Source organism: Nannospalax galili, unplaced genomic scaffold (assembly GCF_000622305.1).
Source record: "Nannospalax galili isolate Female #2095 unplaced genomic scaffold, S.galili_v1.0 scaffold136, whole genome shotgun sequence".
Classification (NCBI taxonomy): domain Eukaryota; kingdom Metazoa; phylum Chordata; class Mammalia; order Rodentia; family Spalacidae; genus Nannospalax; species Nannospalax galili.
In genome coordinates this window covers 5,845,040-5,859,693 of record NW_008340872.1, presented here as the reverse complement: position 1 = coordinate 5,859,693, position 14,654 = coordinate 5,845,040, and the positions used below count along the sequence as shown (strand labels likewise).

The 14,654-nt window shown below is 38.4% G+C and overlaps 1 protein-coding gene across 1 annotated transcript; it reads right to left on the bottom strand.

The window, feature by feature from the left end:
- Positions 1 to 8,335: 8,335 nt before the first annotated feature.
- LOC103736477 (keratin-associated protein 7-1) lies at positions 8,336 to 8,596 on the bottom strand. Its single transcript, XM_008835995.1, has one exon. It carries the CDS (start codon positions 8,594 to 8,596, stop codon positions 8,336 to 8,338), a length of 261 nt encoding a protein of 86 aa, XP_008834217.1.
- Positions 8,597 to 14,654: the final 6,058 nt, after the last annotated feature.

The following is a 14,654-nucleotide window of genomic DNA, read 5'->3' as shown; positions in this document are numbered from 1 at the left end:
TCTTTACTTGATAGATAGCTCTCCTGCTACAATTTTAAGTGGCTTTCCTCTACTCCCAGTGGAAATGAATAGCACAATGTAGTCATCCTGTAATAGTAATAAAAACAGGACAAAGGATGGCAAAAATAATTTTTAGAAGACAATTTCCCTTTTTGATGAACATGTTTGTACTTTCATCTGTGTTTTATGGATCAACAATGGGTTGTGCCTTCCTCTGCTTCCTTTGGGATGAAAATCAATTAAAACATGGTTAGTGCTCAAATTGTATCTGCACACAAATCACCTGAGGATCTTGTTAAAGTGAAAAGTCCAATTTTTAACACCAGAGGTGCACATGATGCTACATTTTGGACAAGCTTCCAGTGATGCCCCTGTTTCTTGCCAGCAGACTAAATTTTGCAGAGCTACGGATTTACATTTTTTCTAGAAAATTTCAAATAGTTACATTACTTCAACAAGTTATCAAGAGTATAAACTGAATAAAACACGATAATTGTCACCAAGAAACTTACAAAGTACCCAGTACATTGAAGATATCAGAGCTGTCAGTTCATGAAGGCACTGGTAGGAAAAATCAGCAACAGCCCAGCAACACTGATAGTCAAATAGTGTTTACTTCTTCCAATACACAACAGGCAGAACTACAAATCAGATGAGGTCACTCTAGGATGATAAAAGAGTAACACAAATCAAGGACCTTACAATAATCAAGTCTGAGAATAAAGAGAAGCAAAAACATTAAGTAAATCACTTCAATGATCACACCAGTTTAGTTTGTACCTTGTTTTATCTCCTAAATAAAAAATATCAACACACTCAAAGATGGGCTCAAGCCTACTTCCTGACAATATCTGACACTGACATAGACAAAGTGGTGGTCTCCCAAGTGAGCAAGCACTCTGATCCCTGAGATCTATGAATATGCTTATTACCAAAGAGAAGTTAAAGATGGCAGTCAGTAAGCCTTGAGAGGAGAATGTGATTGCACTTTGTTTAGATGGTCCCAGATGAAATAACAAGGATCCTCATAGATGGAAGATAAAGACGGGGAGATCCATGCTAGAATCTTAGAGTGATTAGAAGATGCTATTACTGCTGTCTTTGGAGAGGGATGGAGATACACAAGTCAAGGAGTTGGGGTGGTCTATAGAACTGGGAAATCAAGGAACCAACTGTCTTCTAGAAACTCAGCAATGAATGCTATCTTTTCAGTGACCCTATCTTAGCCTGGCAAGAACCATTTTCAACTCCTGATCTCTCGACTTGCAAGATAATAAACTCGTGTTGTCTCAAGCAGCCAAATTTGTGGTAGTTACAAAGTAAATAGGAAATTAATAACCTCTCCCTCCCACATGAAAGGTATATCTGCCCTCTTTATTCTCCAGACCACTTAAGGCAAGTGTAATTCTGTAAAAACAATCCCCTCCAGGTACTGTGCCATTAAGATATCCCGCAGTCTCTCATGCTGTGTGGTCTTTGGGGGGCAACAAGTTAACACATCCAGCTTTGTTTGACTGAAAGTGTATTTTTAGGGGTAGTGGGCCTCGGCAGCGCAATGTGAACCGTATTAATAAACTGACGTACGATTTCAAAACTGGAACAGGAGACATTAACAGAAGCTGAAAAAGATCTTTTGAGGGATCTTTGGCAGTTTGCTAGAAGAGGGCAGAGGGGACCAGATCTATGAAAGGCCCCGTTGTGGGGGAAAGGGGACCATGTGAAAAACAGGTAGGAACTGAGCCAAAGGGAAGTTGTAAGGCTCATGCACCTCTGTTGATCTTTTTCCTTAAAAGTATAAGAAATTTTAAGTGACCCAAGAACTTAGGAAAGATACGGTTTTACATTTTGAAATCATGGAAGAGGGATTAAGGACTGCCAGAAAGACCTGATGGACAGCTGGGGTAGGTGTTCCATACAGAAAAAAAAAATGATGAAATGTGAATTGGAGCCGAAATATTAGGAACTAAGTTCTGACATTCTCTTTTTATAGCACACAACAAAATTTTATTCCCTTGAAGTGGTTTTCTTTGTAAGCTCATGCAACCTATTTGTGCTTCTTTCCCTGATTTTTAAAGGTTGTATGCATTACATATAATAGATATTAATCAAATTTAGACTTCCCCCCCTCCCCATCCCACATAGTCCCCCCACCATACTTCTAGTATTCTGTCATATATGTTAAGCCCTACTTAGTCAAGCATTTGTACCCAGATGTCCCTAGGTGCAAGTTCATCCACTGGAGTCTAGTCAGTCTATCTAGAATCACTCCCTTAAAGAAGATCTACTCTCCCTCACCCCACAGAAATCATTTTCCAATAGTTCCTTGGCTAAGGTGGGGCCTGCTGCCCATTTCCTCAGTTCTGTGCTGGGTTTTTGTCTGATTGAGTTGGCATGGGTCTAATGCATGCAGTCATCATTGCTGCAAGTTCATGAGCAGGATCCCAGAGACTTGAAAGACTGTGTTTCCTTATGTTCATGCACCAACCCTGGCTTTTAGCAATTTTTGCCCCCTCTTTTACAATGGTCCCTGAACCATGGGTAGGTGAGGTTTAGTATAGGAGTCCTACCCAGGGACATACACTCTGCAGTCTTAGTTTCTAAACTCAGACACTTGTGGCCTTCTGTGTCTATCATTCTTTGCTGTATGAGGAAGCTTTGCTGTTGAGAGTTGAGGGATGTATTAGTATTCTCTCTACCCCCTGTTCTGCTATGTTTCATGAGTCTTAGGTATAGAGGTCCCACTGTAGATGTGTCACTTAGGGCTGAGCATCTCTCTGGCCTATATACTCTGTGTGTGAACAGTTGTGGAATGCTGTAATAGCCTCCATATGTTGGAGGAAGCTTCTTTGATGAGTGGTGTATGGTATACTTGTCCATATTTAGCATACAGTAAGTTTCATTTATCTAGCGATACAATAGAGATAGTGTTTTCGCTAGGATTTATGGCTTTTCCGTTCATGAGTATTTACAGTACCACACGAGTTTCCTCTCATTGAGAGGGCTTTAAGCCCAATTAGATAGCTGTTGATTATACCCTAGGTAAAAGTGCCACTACTGTACCAATAGAGATAGTTTGCTGTGCCAGTTATTATGGTTATTAGGCTTTACAGCTGGGCTGGACCATTGATTGATTTTTCTCCCTTAGCAGCTTGTATAGTATCCTCCAAAACTATGGGAATTAGTCTTCAGGGAGGAGGCTTTCAAGGCAGTTCCAGCTCGATTGTCTATGTCTGAAGTGTTTCCTATCTTCAGCAGTGGGTCTTACCTTCAAGTTCTGGGAGGTGATCAAGGGCTCTGGCAACAGCCTGTATTAACCTGGGAGTCTCTTGGACTACCCTGACCAACAATGCAAAGGGATCTTTCTCCTATCTTTCACTGTGTTTCTTGCTATGTAGCCTTCAGATATATACATACACTCATGTAAAGATATTATATGTGTATATTTCATGGGATTTTTGAGTTAATACATACCCCTCTGGCTTTTTACGCCACCTAAGCTTTATTTATCTCTCCCCTCTCCCTCCCTGTCTAACCTCCTCATCCCTCCCCCGTTTAAGTGCCCCCATTTCCCCTTTATAATGCCTAGCTCTCTTGAGTTCCTTCTTCCCCTTTTCCCCAATTGTTCCCCCATTGTATGTCCTTCACTCCTCCATTCCCAGTTGAATATCCCCATTTTCCCCATTTCCCCTTTGGTAACATCTGTTTCCTATTATCCCCTCTCTCAGGCTCTTTCTTTCCCTTTACCCCTGTGCTTCCTTTTCATTTTCCTGGCTCCTACTATTACTTCAGGATGTCTACTCACATATAAGACATAATTTCTTATAGATAATGATGAGGTGACGTTATAGGGGCTAGTACTCAGATTAAAAGTGAAACTAATAATTATTTTAAAATTTTGACAAGCTTGTGACAATCTTGAAAGATCTTGATAATTTCAGTTAGGACCAAATTGGCAAGTACATAGCCAATATTTTGCCTGTTGTTAGTGGCGAAACAGTAGGCACAGACAGACTCAGAAAACTCCATCATGGTATATGGGCTCTACATTCATTTTTCCTACTTAGTGACTATTTACCATTTGGAAAAATTAATCTTTGGAAATTTCTTCAAATGATACCAACTCCCAAGATAGTCATCAGAATTAAATAAAATTTTATTTACACATGCTATAAACTGTAAACTATGTACTATACTGGTACTATAAAGGAGAGTTTGTAGTGAAAGATGTCAGAAAGCATTTTAGAGACAACATCAATCAAAGAGATTAAATTTCTACATGATGGAAAGGAGGTGGAGGAAAACCATGTGGAGGAAGCAAGAGTGAAAATGAGTAAGGGCCACCAATGAGGGAGCAAATGCTCCCTTCCAAACCAAGGCTAAACTGAAACAAAATACTAGGTTTAGATCAGAAACTGAGGCAAGGTAGTTAAATGAAAATCCAGACTTGGAGTCGGGGAGTTAACAGGGTGATAGAAGTGTGCACTTTACAGTCGTGGCATCTGGAGATCTTTGGAGACCACCACCCCCTCCAGCCTGAAGGTCAGTCTCTCCCATATGTTAAAGCGAATCCTGCCTGTCGATGAACTCCGTCGCCGAACACAGAGCTCCAGTGCACCTTCTCAGGAGAGGATGATACAGCATCCTAAGAGTGACTGGCGTAGCATTCAATAGGCGGTTAGCGAGATACACAACAGTGACAGCACAGGACAAACACATCATGGATTTCTAACTTTCTGAATTTGTCCCGACTAAATGAACCCTTGAATGTGTTTCTACCATCCATATCTAGGACACTTAGAATCAAAATTAATAACAATATTTAAGAAATGTAAATAACTGAGTAAAATAAACTATAAGCCCATGTCCATATAACTATTTAAATAAATAAACAGAATAATGGAGATTTAAAAGTTATTTTTACAGCATAATGCCAACTAATGAATGCAAACAGACTTAAAAAAGAAACTTATGAATGGATCCTAAAATTAGTTGGTAAAAGCACAAAAGAAAAAAAAAAGATGTTAGCAAGGCATGGTACTGCACACCTATAACCCCAGCAACTCAGAAGGCTGAGACAAGAGAGTTAGGTGTTTGAGGCCTGCCTGGGCTTCACAGCAAGACCTTGCTTCAAAAAGAAAAGGTTATTTTCATAGTGTTAAAGTGTCTTTATAGAGGCTGGAGGGATGGCTCAGCGGTTAAGAGTACTGACTGCTCTTCCAGACGACCCAGGTTCAGTTCCCAGCACCCACATGGCAGCTAAAGCATCTTTGTACAAACCAATCATTAATTATAAATGGGGAAATAACTTTATATGAGGAAATTTGAAGAACTACTTTCACAACGTGATAGGAAAGCAATATTTACCAAATCTTCATAAGCCAATGCAATACATCTCTGACACAGAGCACTGAGGAAGATATAGTCTCATTTCTGAGGCAGTTCTGCAAAGATGAGCTACGTGAATGGAAAGATGAGGAAGAATTTCACAAATCCAAGTAAAGGGACTTTCTACAAAACAATTGTTCTATGTTCTTCAAGTTGATGGAGGCCAAAATATACAGAATTTAAGAATGGATCCAGATGAAAGAATATCAAAGAGACAGAGGTTATATGGGCTTAGATCCTGAACCAGGAAAAAAGTGGCTACCCGACACAGTATTGGAACAAACAATTAAATTCATAACAGTGAGTATACACTGGAGGTTGGATGGAAAGTAATAATATAAAATATTAGTCATGTGGTATGATATCAATATTGTTTCCTGCATTTCACAACAATACTGTCTTTGTTCACAGAGTAAACTCATGGCATCATGATATCAAACAGCATTAGTACACATATATACACACACATATGAATATATATGAATATATTAATATGTGAGTATTGTGTATGCATGTATGTATATAAAGAGAAACATAAAGACTGGGGGTGGTTCAGCAGGTAAAGTGCTTGCTGTAAGCATGAGGACCAGAGTTCAGATCTCCAGAATGTGTATACAAAGTCAGGTGGTATTGGTGGCCCTCCTGTAATGCAAGAGCTCAGAAGGCAGAGGCAGGAATATTCAGAGCAAGCTGACTAGGCAGACCAGTTGAAGCAGTGAGCTCCAGGTTCAAGAAGAGACTCTGCCTCAATATATAAAGTAAAAAGTGATCGAGGACAATACCTGACATCAATCTCTAGTCTATACACCATACAAGGGCAAACATGCATACATAGCACACATATATATTCAAAAAGAGAGATAAGACATATGTAATATAGGTACATGTGGATATATAAAGAGACTATATCATATACATACACAGTATGACATTATATGCCTTGTATATACACTTTATACAATGATAAAGTAAACGGGACAAAATGTGAATATTTAATAAATCTGGGCAAGTAAATCTTTTGTGTGTTGTTAGAGCAACTTTTTTGTAGGTTTCAAATTGTCAAAATGAAAAAATAAGTCCAATTGACAAACTTCAAAGCAATATGACCTTAGAAAATAAACATTAGCCTTGATGGTAGAATCCACAAACTTCTGGTAGTTTGCGATCCCAGCTACCCACTCAGTACTCAAATCCTCTGTGATCACCCCACCAACAGATCATCCTGCCTATGGATTAGAGTTTTGTCAGTTCTGTCAGGTTTGTTACATGCTGACATAGCCCTACTCATTTTCCCACTCGAATATCCCCATCTGTCTTGATAAGTAACTCTCAGTCCTCTCATGATCATATTTTTGGTCTCAAACTTCCTTTCTGTGCAAGCTCACATACTCTGGTATGTGGTGGGATTGTGTGTGAAAGAGACAGAAAGAGACAAGAGACAGAGACAGAGAGAAAGAGGGAAAAAGAAATGAATGATATATATCTTTGAATAATCACACATGCCACAAAGTGGTGAAAAATGGAAACATATTATAATTCTTTATACATTAAAGAGTGTATTTAACTCTTAAGGGAAAGGACTGTGTTTTATTTATCTCTGTGCCCCCTCCCCCTGCCCCAGAACTTATGACAGTGCTTGGTGTTGTAGTAACACGTTATCTGTTGAGTGAATTATTTCCTCTTGAAGACAGTCAGCTCCGCAAACAAGCCAATACCTGCTTGAGAGTTTAAATAGCATCAGAATTCTTAACACAGAGGCCAGAGTCAATCATTCCTAATGCAGGAATAAATGAAATTTATAATGGACTACACAATATTTTGTACTCATAAAGCTGAAATCTAACAAGTCAAGTCAATGAACAATCAACTAAGCATCTTCTTGGGGGCAAGAGTACAATAAATATTTGACACACAGGCTTTAATTCAAAACATAAAGTATTGTGCTTCAATAAAGGAGAGATTTCTCCAAAGGCAAGAGAGGGAACATTTTCTAAGTTCAGGGTATATATCATCTCAAGTGCTTTTGATGATAACTATCATTCCAGAGAAGAAAAGACTTCATTTTTATTACTAGCTATGTGTATAATCAGAGGTGAAGAAGGCAGAGAAAATAAAGCCCATCTATTGAAAAATGAAAAACATGCTGTGTGATTTTAACAGTTGGCTTCCCTTTACTGATGACATCTGAGGAATCCCTAAATATGGAGTTTCATAGCTAAGTCCATTACTGGGTTGTAATTCACACAAAAATCTGCAGTATTTAGAGCTAAGCACTGAGGTTATGAATAACAAGAAAAGAATGAGGCTAAACTGGATTGTTCCAGTAATTAAATATTTTTTTAGTATTCAACAACAATTTTTCTGTTTATAATCAACATAGAGAAATACCAACAACTGTAATGTGTTTGAATTAAACTGGAACATTTCTAAGAAATCTTAAAAACTAAAACCTCAATATAAAAATGATTAGATATCATCCTCTCCTGACATCAGAATAAAATTTAATTAAACTTGGTACTAGAAATTGCAGAGAATTAAAAACACGGTAAAATAAAGACAAGGACAAAAATGTATATGCTGAATGAAACGGATTTATTGGGAGACTGACAGTAAGACCCCTTCCCACCCACACCCAATTTAAAATACAGTGACGTTGATGCAGTTTAATATATAGGCAGAACAGCCCAGGAAGCAAGCTACTTCCTGCACTGTCAGACTTCAGGTTATTTGTAAAAGTGTGTCTGGATCTCTTTAGCTGCAGAGTGTCAGCTTGGCATCTGAATTCTGGGTCATTTGTTCATCATCCCTGAAGAGCATGACCACAGTCTATTTCTCCCAAGCACATGGGAGGCAGGAGGACAGTCACTGCTTTTCAGGTTGTTCCCTTGCACAGATCACTGGTTGAAGGTCCATCAGATCACTGGTTGTAGTCATCACAGCCATTGGTCCATCAGTAGGTGCTGTAGCCAAAGCCAGAGCCAGAGCCCCATGGCCTGTAAAGGCTACTGCCATAGCAACAGCCTGGATTGTGGAAGTTACTGATACCACCATAGCAGAAATTTCTGGAGCTGTAGATACTGTTTCCATGGCTCAGGGGAGAACCCAGAGGCACCACACAGTTCAGGGGGGTGGCTCTGTAGGTCCCGTGGAAGTTGGTTCCATAGCAAGGATAGCCTGGGAAATAGCTTCCACAGCAGAAATAACGAGTCATAGTGGCAGTTGTGGAGAGATTTGAATAGACTGTGGAGAGGGAGCTATCCAAGGGTGAATGAAGCATCCCTCCTGCACATGGCTTTTTATACCTTGAGTTGGTGGACAGTGACGTACCTGTGTCTACTCAGCTTCCCACAAATATGCATAAATAAACCTATTATTTTCTAATAAAATGCACATAAAGAAACCCACAGACAGAATGCACAGGCTTTGCTGGCTTTTCTGTTTGCAAAGCAATGTGTCCTATCTTCAAAGCCAGTACCCACGGTTGACATGCCATTGAGGTCTTTTCATCAGTGTTCCACAGTTTAACTGCTGTCCCAGTTGCATCATTTGAGACTGTAAATCTTCTGCTTATAAACTCCTCCCAAATGACATAAATAGGTTAAAAAAAGCTTTGGCGACAATATAAATTCTCAATCCAAGACAAAGCCGTTCACTGAGATTTTTGATTCTTGAGTAACACAATTTTGAAACATTAGACAACATTATAAGCCTCTTGAAACTTACCTCACATACCATTTTAAAACATTGGTATATGGAAACAGAGCTTTCTTTGGGGATAAAAGAAATCATTTGGAGCTAGGTCAATATTGAAGATGGAGAATACCAGGCATATACTAAACACCACTGACTCATTCTCTTTAAACAGCTTGTTTTGTGTTGTGTGAATTTTATCTCAACAGTTTTAATTTTCAAAAGCATTTCCACAAAACAATCATCCATCTGAACAATTTATTTTTATTTTTATTTATTTTTATGAATAAAGACATGAATGGGAGGGACATGGAGGGAGGGAACCAAGGATAGAGAGGACCAAGATCCATTGTACACATGTATCAAATTTTCAAAAATTAAAAATGAATGAGCCTTTGTATAAAGCCTGCAAGGGCACCAAATAATAAGACAGCTAGGAACAATCTGCCAGTAATGTTCATCTAACCCATTTATGAGCATCTTCTTTTTAACATCTATTTTGTTTTTTATAAAGAACATGCAATCTTCAGTTATAAATCTTAAACATTTCCAAACTGTTTTGTCACAGAGTTGTTGCACTGGTCCTAAATGGTATGCGGCTTATTTGAAAGTCATATTGTACCATGTTTTGTTCACATTGACACCTAGTTAACCAAGAAAAACAACAGCTGTGTTTAAGAATTCAGTACTTCCTCTTGTTCCTCATTCTATTCAGTGATAAGAGTAAAAACACGCAGAGTTTAAGTTCCAAAAAGCTCATTTCACAACCAACTTAAATAGTTAAGAAATAACCATTCTCATATATGACTAAAAATCTGGATTAACTCAAACTAAAAGCAGCAAGGATTTTGGATATAGCCAATGATATGCATCTATAATCTCAGCACTTCATGATCAAAGACACGAGGATCACAAGTTCATAGCCAGCCTGGGCTACAGTGAGACCCTTCAAAAGGGTTTTGAATATAGATTGATTTCTTTATTGGTCTGTCATAGGATTCAATAGGCTAAATTAATTATTCCTATCAGAAATGTATTTATTAAGATTCTTTCTCAGGTTCTGTGATAGATCAGTCTACATAACATTTTATAGTGGATATTGCTTCTTTTAATGCATAAACTGATGGCATCAGAGTTTAGAATCACAGAAAACCAAAAGACAAAACCATCTTCAAATTCAGTTTTTTAAGAAAAAGAATAAATTAATGGTTAAAAATGTTTTGTTGCTTCAAGAATGAGAATGAAGTGGAGTCTACACAGATGACATGGGAAACAAAGCATGTTTGTAGGTGGGGCAGCAGTGACTAAGAACGAAATGAAGATGGTTAAACAACTGTTTCCTTCTACCACGAAAGGACATTGGAACCTGCAATTTGAATATGATGCCATGAGGTGGCAGTGGTATTTCAGTTACATAGTCCACACCACAGGACTGGGTTTGGGATTCTCAAACCCAACCTGGCAGAAGGGTCTCCTAAGGAAAGTGTTAGCAATTCAGAATTCCAGGTGCTCCTCTCTCCTAAACCAGCATGGTATTTTGGAAATCGTTACTTTTAATGATTAACTCAGATGATTCTCATGAATAAACCATTCTGACAAATCCCAGGGTCAAACTTCCATGAGATTTCAAGGAAACTGCCCCAGGTTAACCAGAGCTGCTAATTCCACATTGGCAGGATGGACCCACACAAGTGGGTCACAAGTGGCCTGTCTTCTTTAACTCTGGATGACATGGATAAAACAAGGAAAAGTCTTAGTCTGTCTTCTTGGATTCCCTCATGTTCTCTGTTTCTTGTCTGCTGACAGTAACAGCTAAGGGTCCAGCCTGCTTCCCAGAGAAAATCTCACCTGAATGGCCTCAGGTTTGGTTTCTTCAAATCAGAAGAAAAAGGTCTCTTCTCCCTTGTTTATTTCTGTTTTCCTTTGTCCTATCAAACTTTCTTAGAGGAAAGTCTCAGCAAAATATTTTTTTTTATTATTCAGTGTTTGTTTTTTATTTTAAATATTACTAAAATAAATATTCATGGAGATCTTATTCTGTGCTAAACTCTGCTCTAAACACTACATGGAGTGTTTATTTATATATTTTCTGAATAAAATGCTAAATAATTGATAGACGAATAGATAGGACTTACTAAGCATTCGTCCAAGCACTTTTGATAGACGAATAGATAGGACTCACTAAGCATTCGTCCAAGCACTTGACAAACATTAATTTATTTATTTTTTATAATGATCTTGTGATGTGAGAATTGTTCTATGTTATAAGAAAACTGGTTCCAGAAAGTTGAAGAAATTTGCCTGAGGTAACATGCTTACTAGGCAGTAGAATCAAACTTCAGACCCATGCCATCTAGCTCCAAAAACAATCCCTGTCGCTTCATGATGCTGCTTTTGTAGGATCATTAAAACTTTAAAAAGCTTCTGCTTGTAAAGTGCTTCTGATAAACTACTATTCACTGTGCTCTTTTCTTGAAAAACATCGCAGTCAGTAAAGGCTCATTTTGGCTACTGAAGTGAGCAATCCAAAATCTTTTTTTAACTTTTTATTTATTAATTTATGTTATCTGTATGAGTGTATTGCCTGCATGTATGTAAGTGCAACCATGTCCTGCAATACCTGCAGAGGTCAGAAGAGGTAAGAGGTTAGATTCCCCTGGAGCTGGAGTTACAGACCATTGTTAACCACCTTGTGGGTGCTGGGAATTGAACCCTGGTCCTCTGCAAGAGCAACCAGTGTTCTTAACCACTGAGCCATCTCCACACTCCACATTTTTCTCAGGCTGGTGATGTCTTGGATGCACATAATTCTTATTCAAAGACTTATTAAGGTGGAGTAGAGCTTTCCTTATCTGAAATACCACAGGCAGGAAATAATGACACAAATCACACAAACTAATTCCTAAACAGTTCCTCCAAATGCCAAGCACTGTTTCCCTGCTCTTCTCATTTCCACGAGCCAGTTCTCCGGTCACTTCTCAATGTCCAAGTCTGAAAGTACAACATTACCTCATCACTGGCAGGAGAATATTCAAAATATTTCCATCAGCATTAATGACTTCCACAGGTGGAATATGTATTCCTTTACACAGACGAAAACAACGCCAACATATTTTCAAAGAAGGGCTATGCCCACATTGTGCCACATAAATGGTTATAGTGTTGTGACCTCAGCTGGTATCACAGACTTGTAGAACAGCATGACTGTCCACCAAAGCCCATAAGGTACCTGCTCCCCAGGAACAGGAGGTCCTTCCCAGTAGAAAGAACAATGTTTGACCCAAGATCTAGCTAATGCTTACATGCTCATGAGACTGTGCCAACCCTCTTCCAGGGCACCGTAAAACATTCAATGGAGACTAGTCAGCTCCTGATCAGGCTTCCCATAGGGAGGTCACACTTGACCCAGTAGAGAGTCACTCCTGTATCTCCTGTTGTCTTGCAACCCTACCTCAGTTAGGAGAGTAAACTTGAAAAAACAGGAAATACAGCATCACCAAAGAACCACAATCACTCTCCAGCAACTGACTCCAAAGAAAGAATAGTTTATAAACTGCTTTCAAAGAGTTCAAAATAATGATCATAAGTGAGGTCAGTGAGATGCCGTCAAACAGAGAGAGGCAAATTAAACAAGATCCTTAGTGTAGGATCTAAGTGAAGAACCTAACAGGGAACTAGAGAGCTATTTACTCGTTTATTTAATTTTTATTTATGTGCATGTAAGTGTCTGTGTATGTATATGTTACATGTGTGTAGGTGCCCATGGTGGCCAGAAGAGGGTACTAGATCCCTAGGTGCCAAGTTATAGGAAGTTGTGCGCCACTGGACATGGTACTGGGAACTGAAATTGAATCCTCCATAAGAGCAGCAAATGCTTGTAAGGACCGAACTCTCTCTCTAGCCCTTCCTTTTTTTAAATTTTGAAATGGATGACTTTAATTAATACAGTAAAAAGCTCACTTGAGGGAATCAATAACAGACTAGATCAAGCAAAAGAAAAACCTTCTTAATTTGAAGGCAGCAATTTGAAATAAACTAGAGGAAAAAGAAGGAAAAGAGAATGAAAAAGAGCGAGCAAATAAAAACAAAGGGGGATGAGACACCGTTGAGCTGCCAAATGTGTGCAGTATCGACGCTCCAGGGAGGAAGAGACAAAGAAAGGCCACCGAATGAAGCAATCGCTTGATTTTTCCCATGTCTTGAAGGAGATAGCGACGTCTGGATTCACTGAGCTCAACAGCTCAGCTAGAATCAACACAAAAGTCCTCTCTAAGGCACAAGATGAAACATACAAAAATAATGAGTAAAATTTATAATCAAATTCAGAAATTCTCTGCTATTTAACAATGACACATGGATTTCCAAATCTCTCTTTAAAAGGATTAATGGCAACCACGCAACTACAGCAAAATGTTAAGGAATAAAGAGCTTAAATGGTCTTTTATAAGATTTTTTTAATGTAAGCCCCAGAGATATCACAAAGAAAAAATACATACACATACAAAAACTGTGAAAGAGAATGAAAATAAAGCATTAAAGAGAGAGAGAGAGAGAGCAAATCACAAACACAAGCAAGAAGGGAAGAATAACCAAATATCTACAAAACAACAGAAAACATCAAAACTGTAGGAATAATTACTTCTGTACATCTACATCTACTCCAACTTGTCTCATTTCAATAAATAACACTGTTACCTAATTTCTCAGAAAGGAAACTCATTTTTTTATTACGAAGATGAAGAAAAATGTAAAAATGATTTTAGGATTCAGATAACATAATTTTATAAGGTTCTGACATTGGTAATTTTAACTGTATAGCTTTCGTAGACTGTGCAATTAATTCACTACTAACTAGCACTTATTTTAGATTACTTAGCTTTTTTATCTTCTTTCATCCACACCTTCCTAATCACTATGTAATATAACTGAGGGGAAACTTTCCATAAATAATTCATTCTTTTTTTTTTAAGAAAACTCCTTAATGATTATTGGTATGATGGGAAACAAAAGTTTAATCCTGATACCTGGCTTTATTTGACTTATTTAGATATGCATGCTCTATTCAAAGAATGAATAAACTGGGTATAGTGGTACACACCTTTAATCCAAGACTTCCGAGGCAGAAGCAGGCAGATTTCTCTGTTAAGGTCAGCCTGGTTAACATAGAAGTTCTAGGCCAGTCAGGGCTACATAGTTAGATACTGCCTCAAAGGTCAAAATATATGCATATGTGTACATATGTAATAAAGAATCATTAATATAGTATCTATAAGGAAGAAATAGGGTGGAAAGGGATGGTGTGAGATAGCCCATTTATTTAGTGAACATAATGGGCATCTTTATTAGCCATGAATTGTGGATTCCTTCACCATCTCTCAGTCTCTCCTAACTCCTATGTAGCTGCTGCTACAGGAATCATCAACATGCAGATTCCAACCCACCTCACACAGATAGAAAATTAGAATGCCTTGCTTCCTCCTTCAGCAGACCCAAGAACATGTAGGAATGACCCTGAGGAGTGCATCCGGTGCTTGACTATATAACCCAAGAAGTATGGGGTACAGGAAGGATATCCTGTG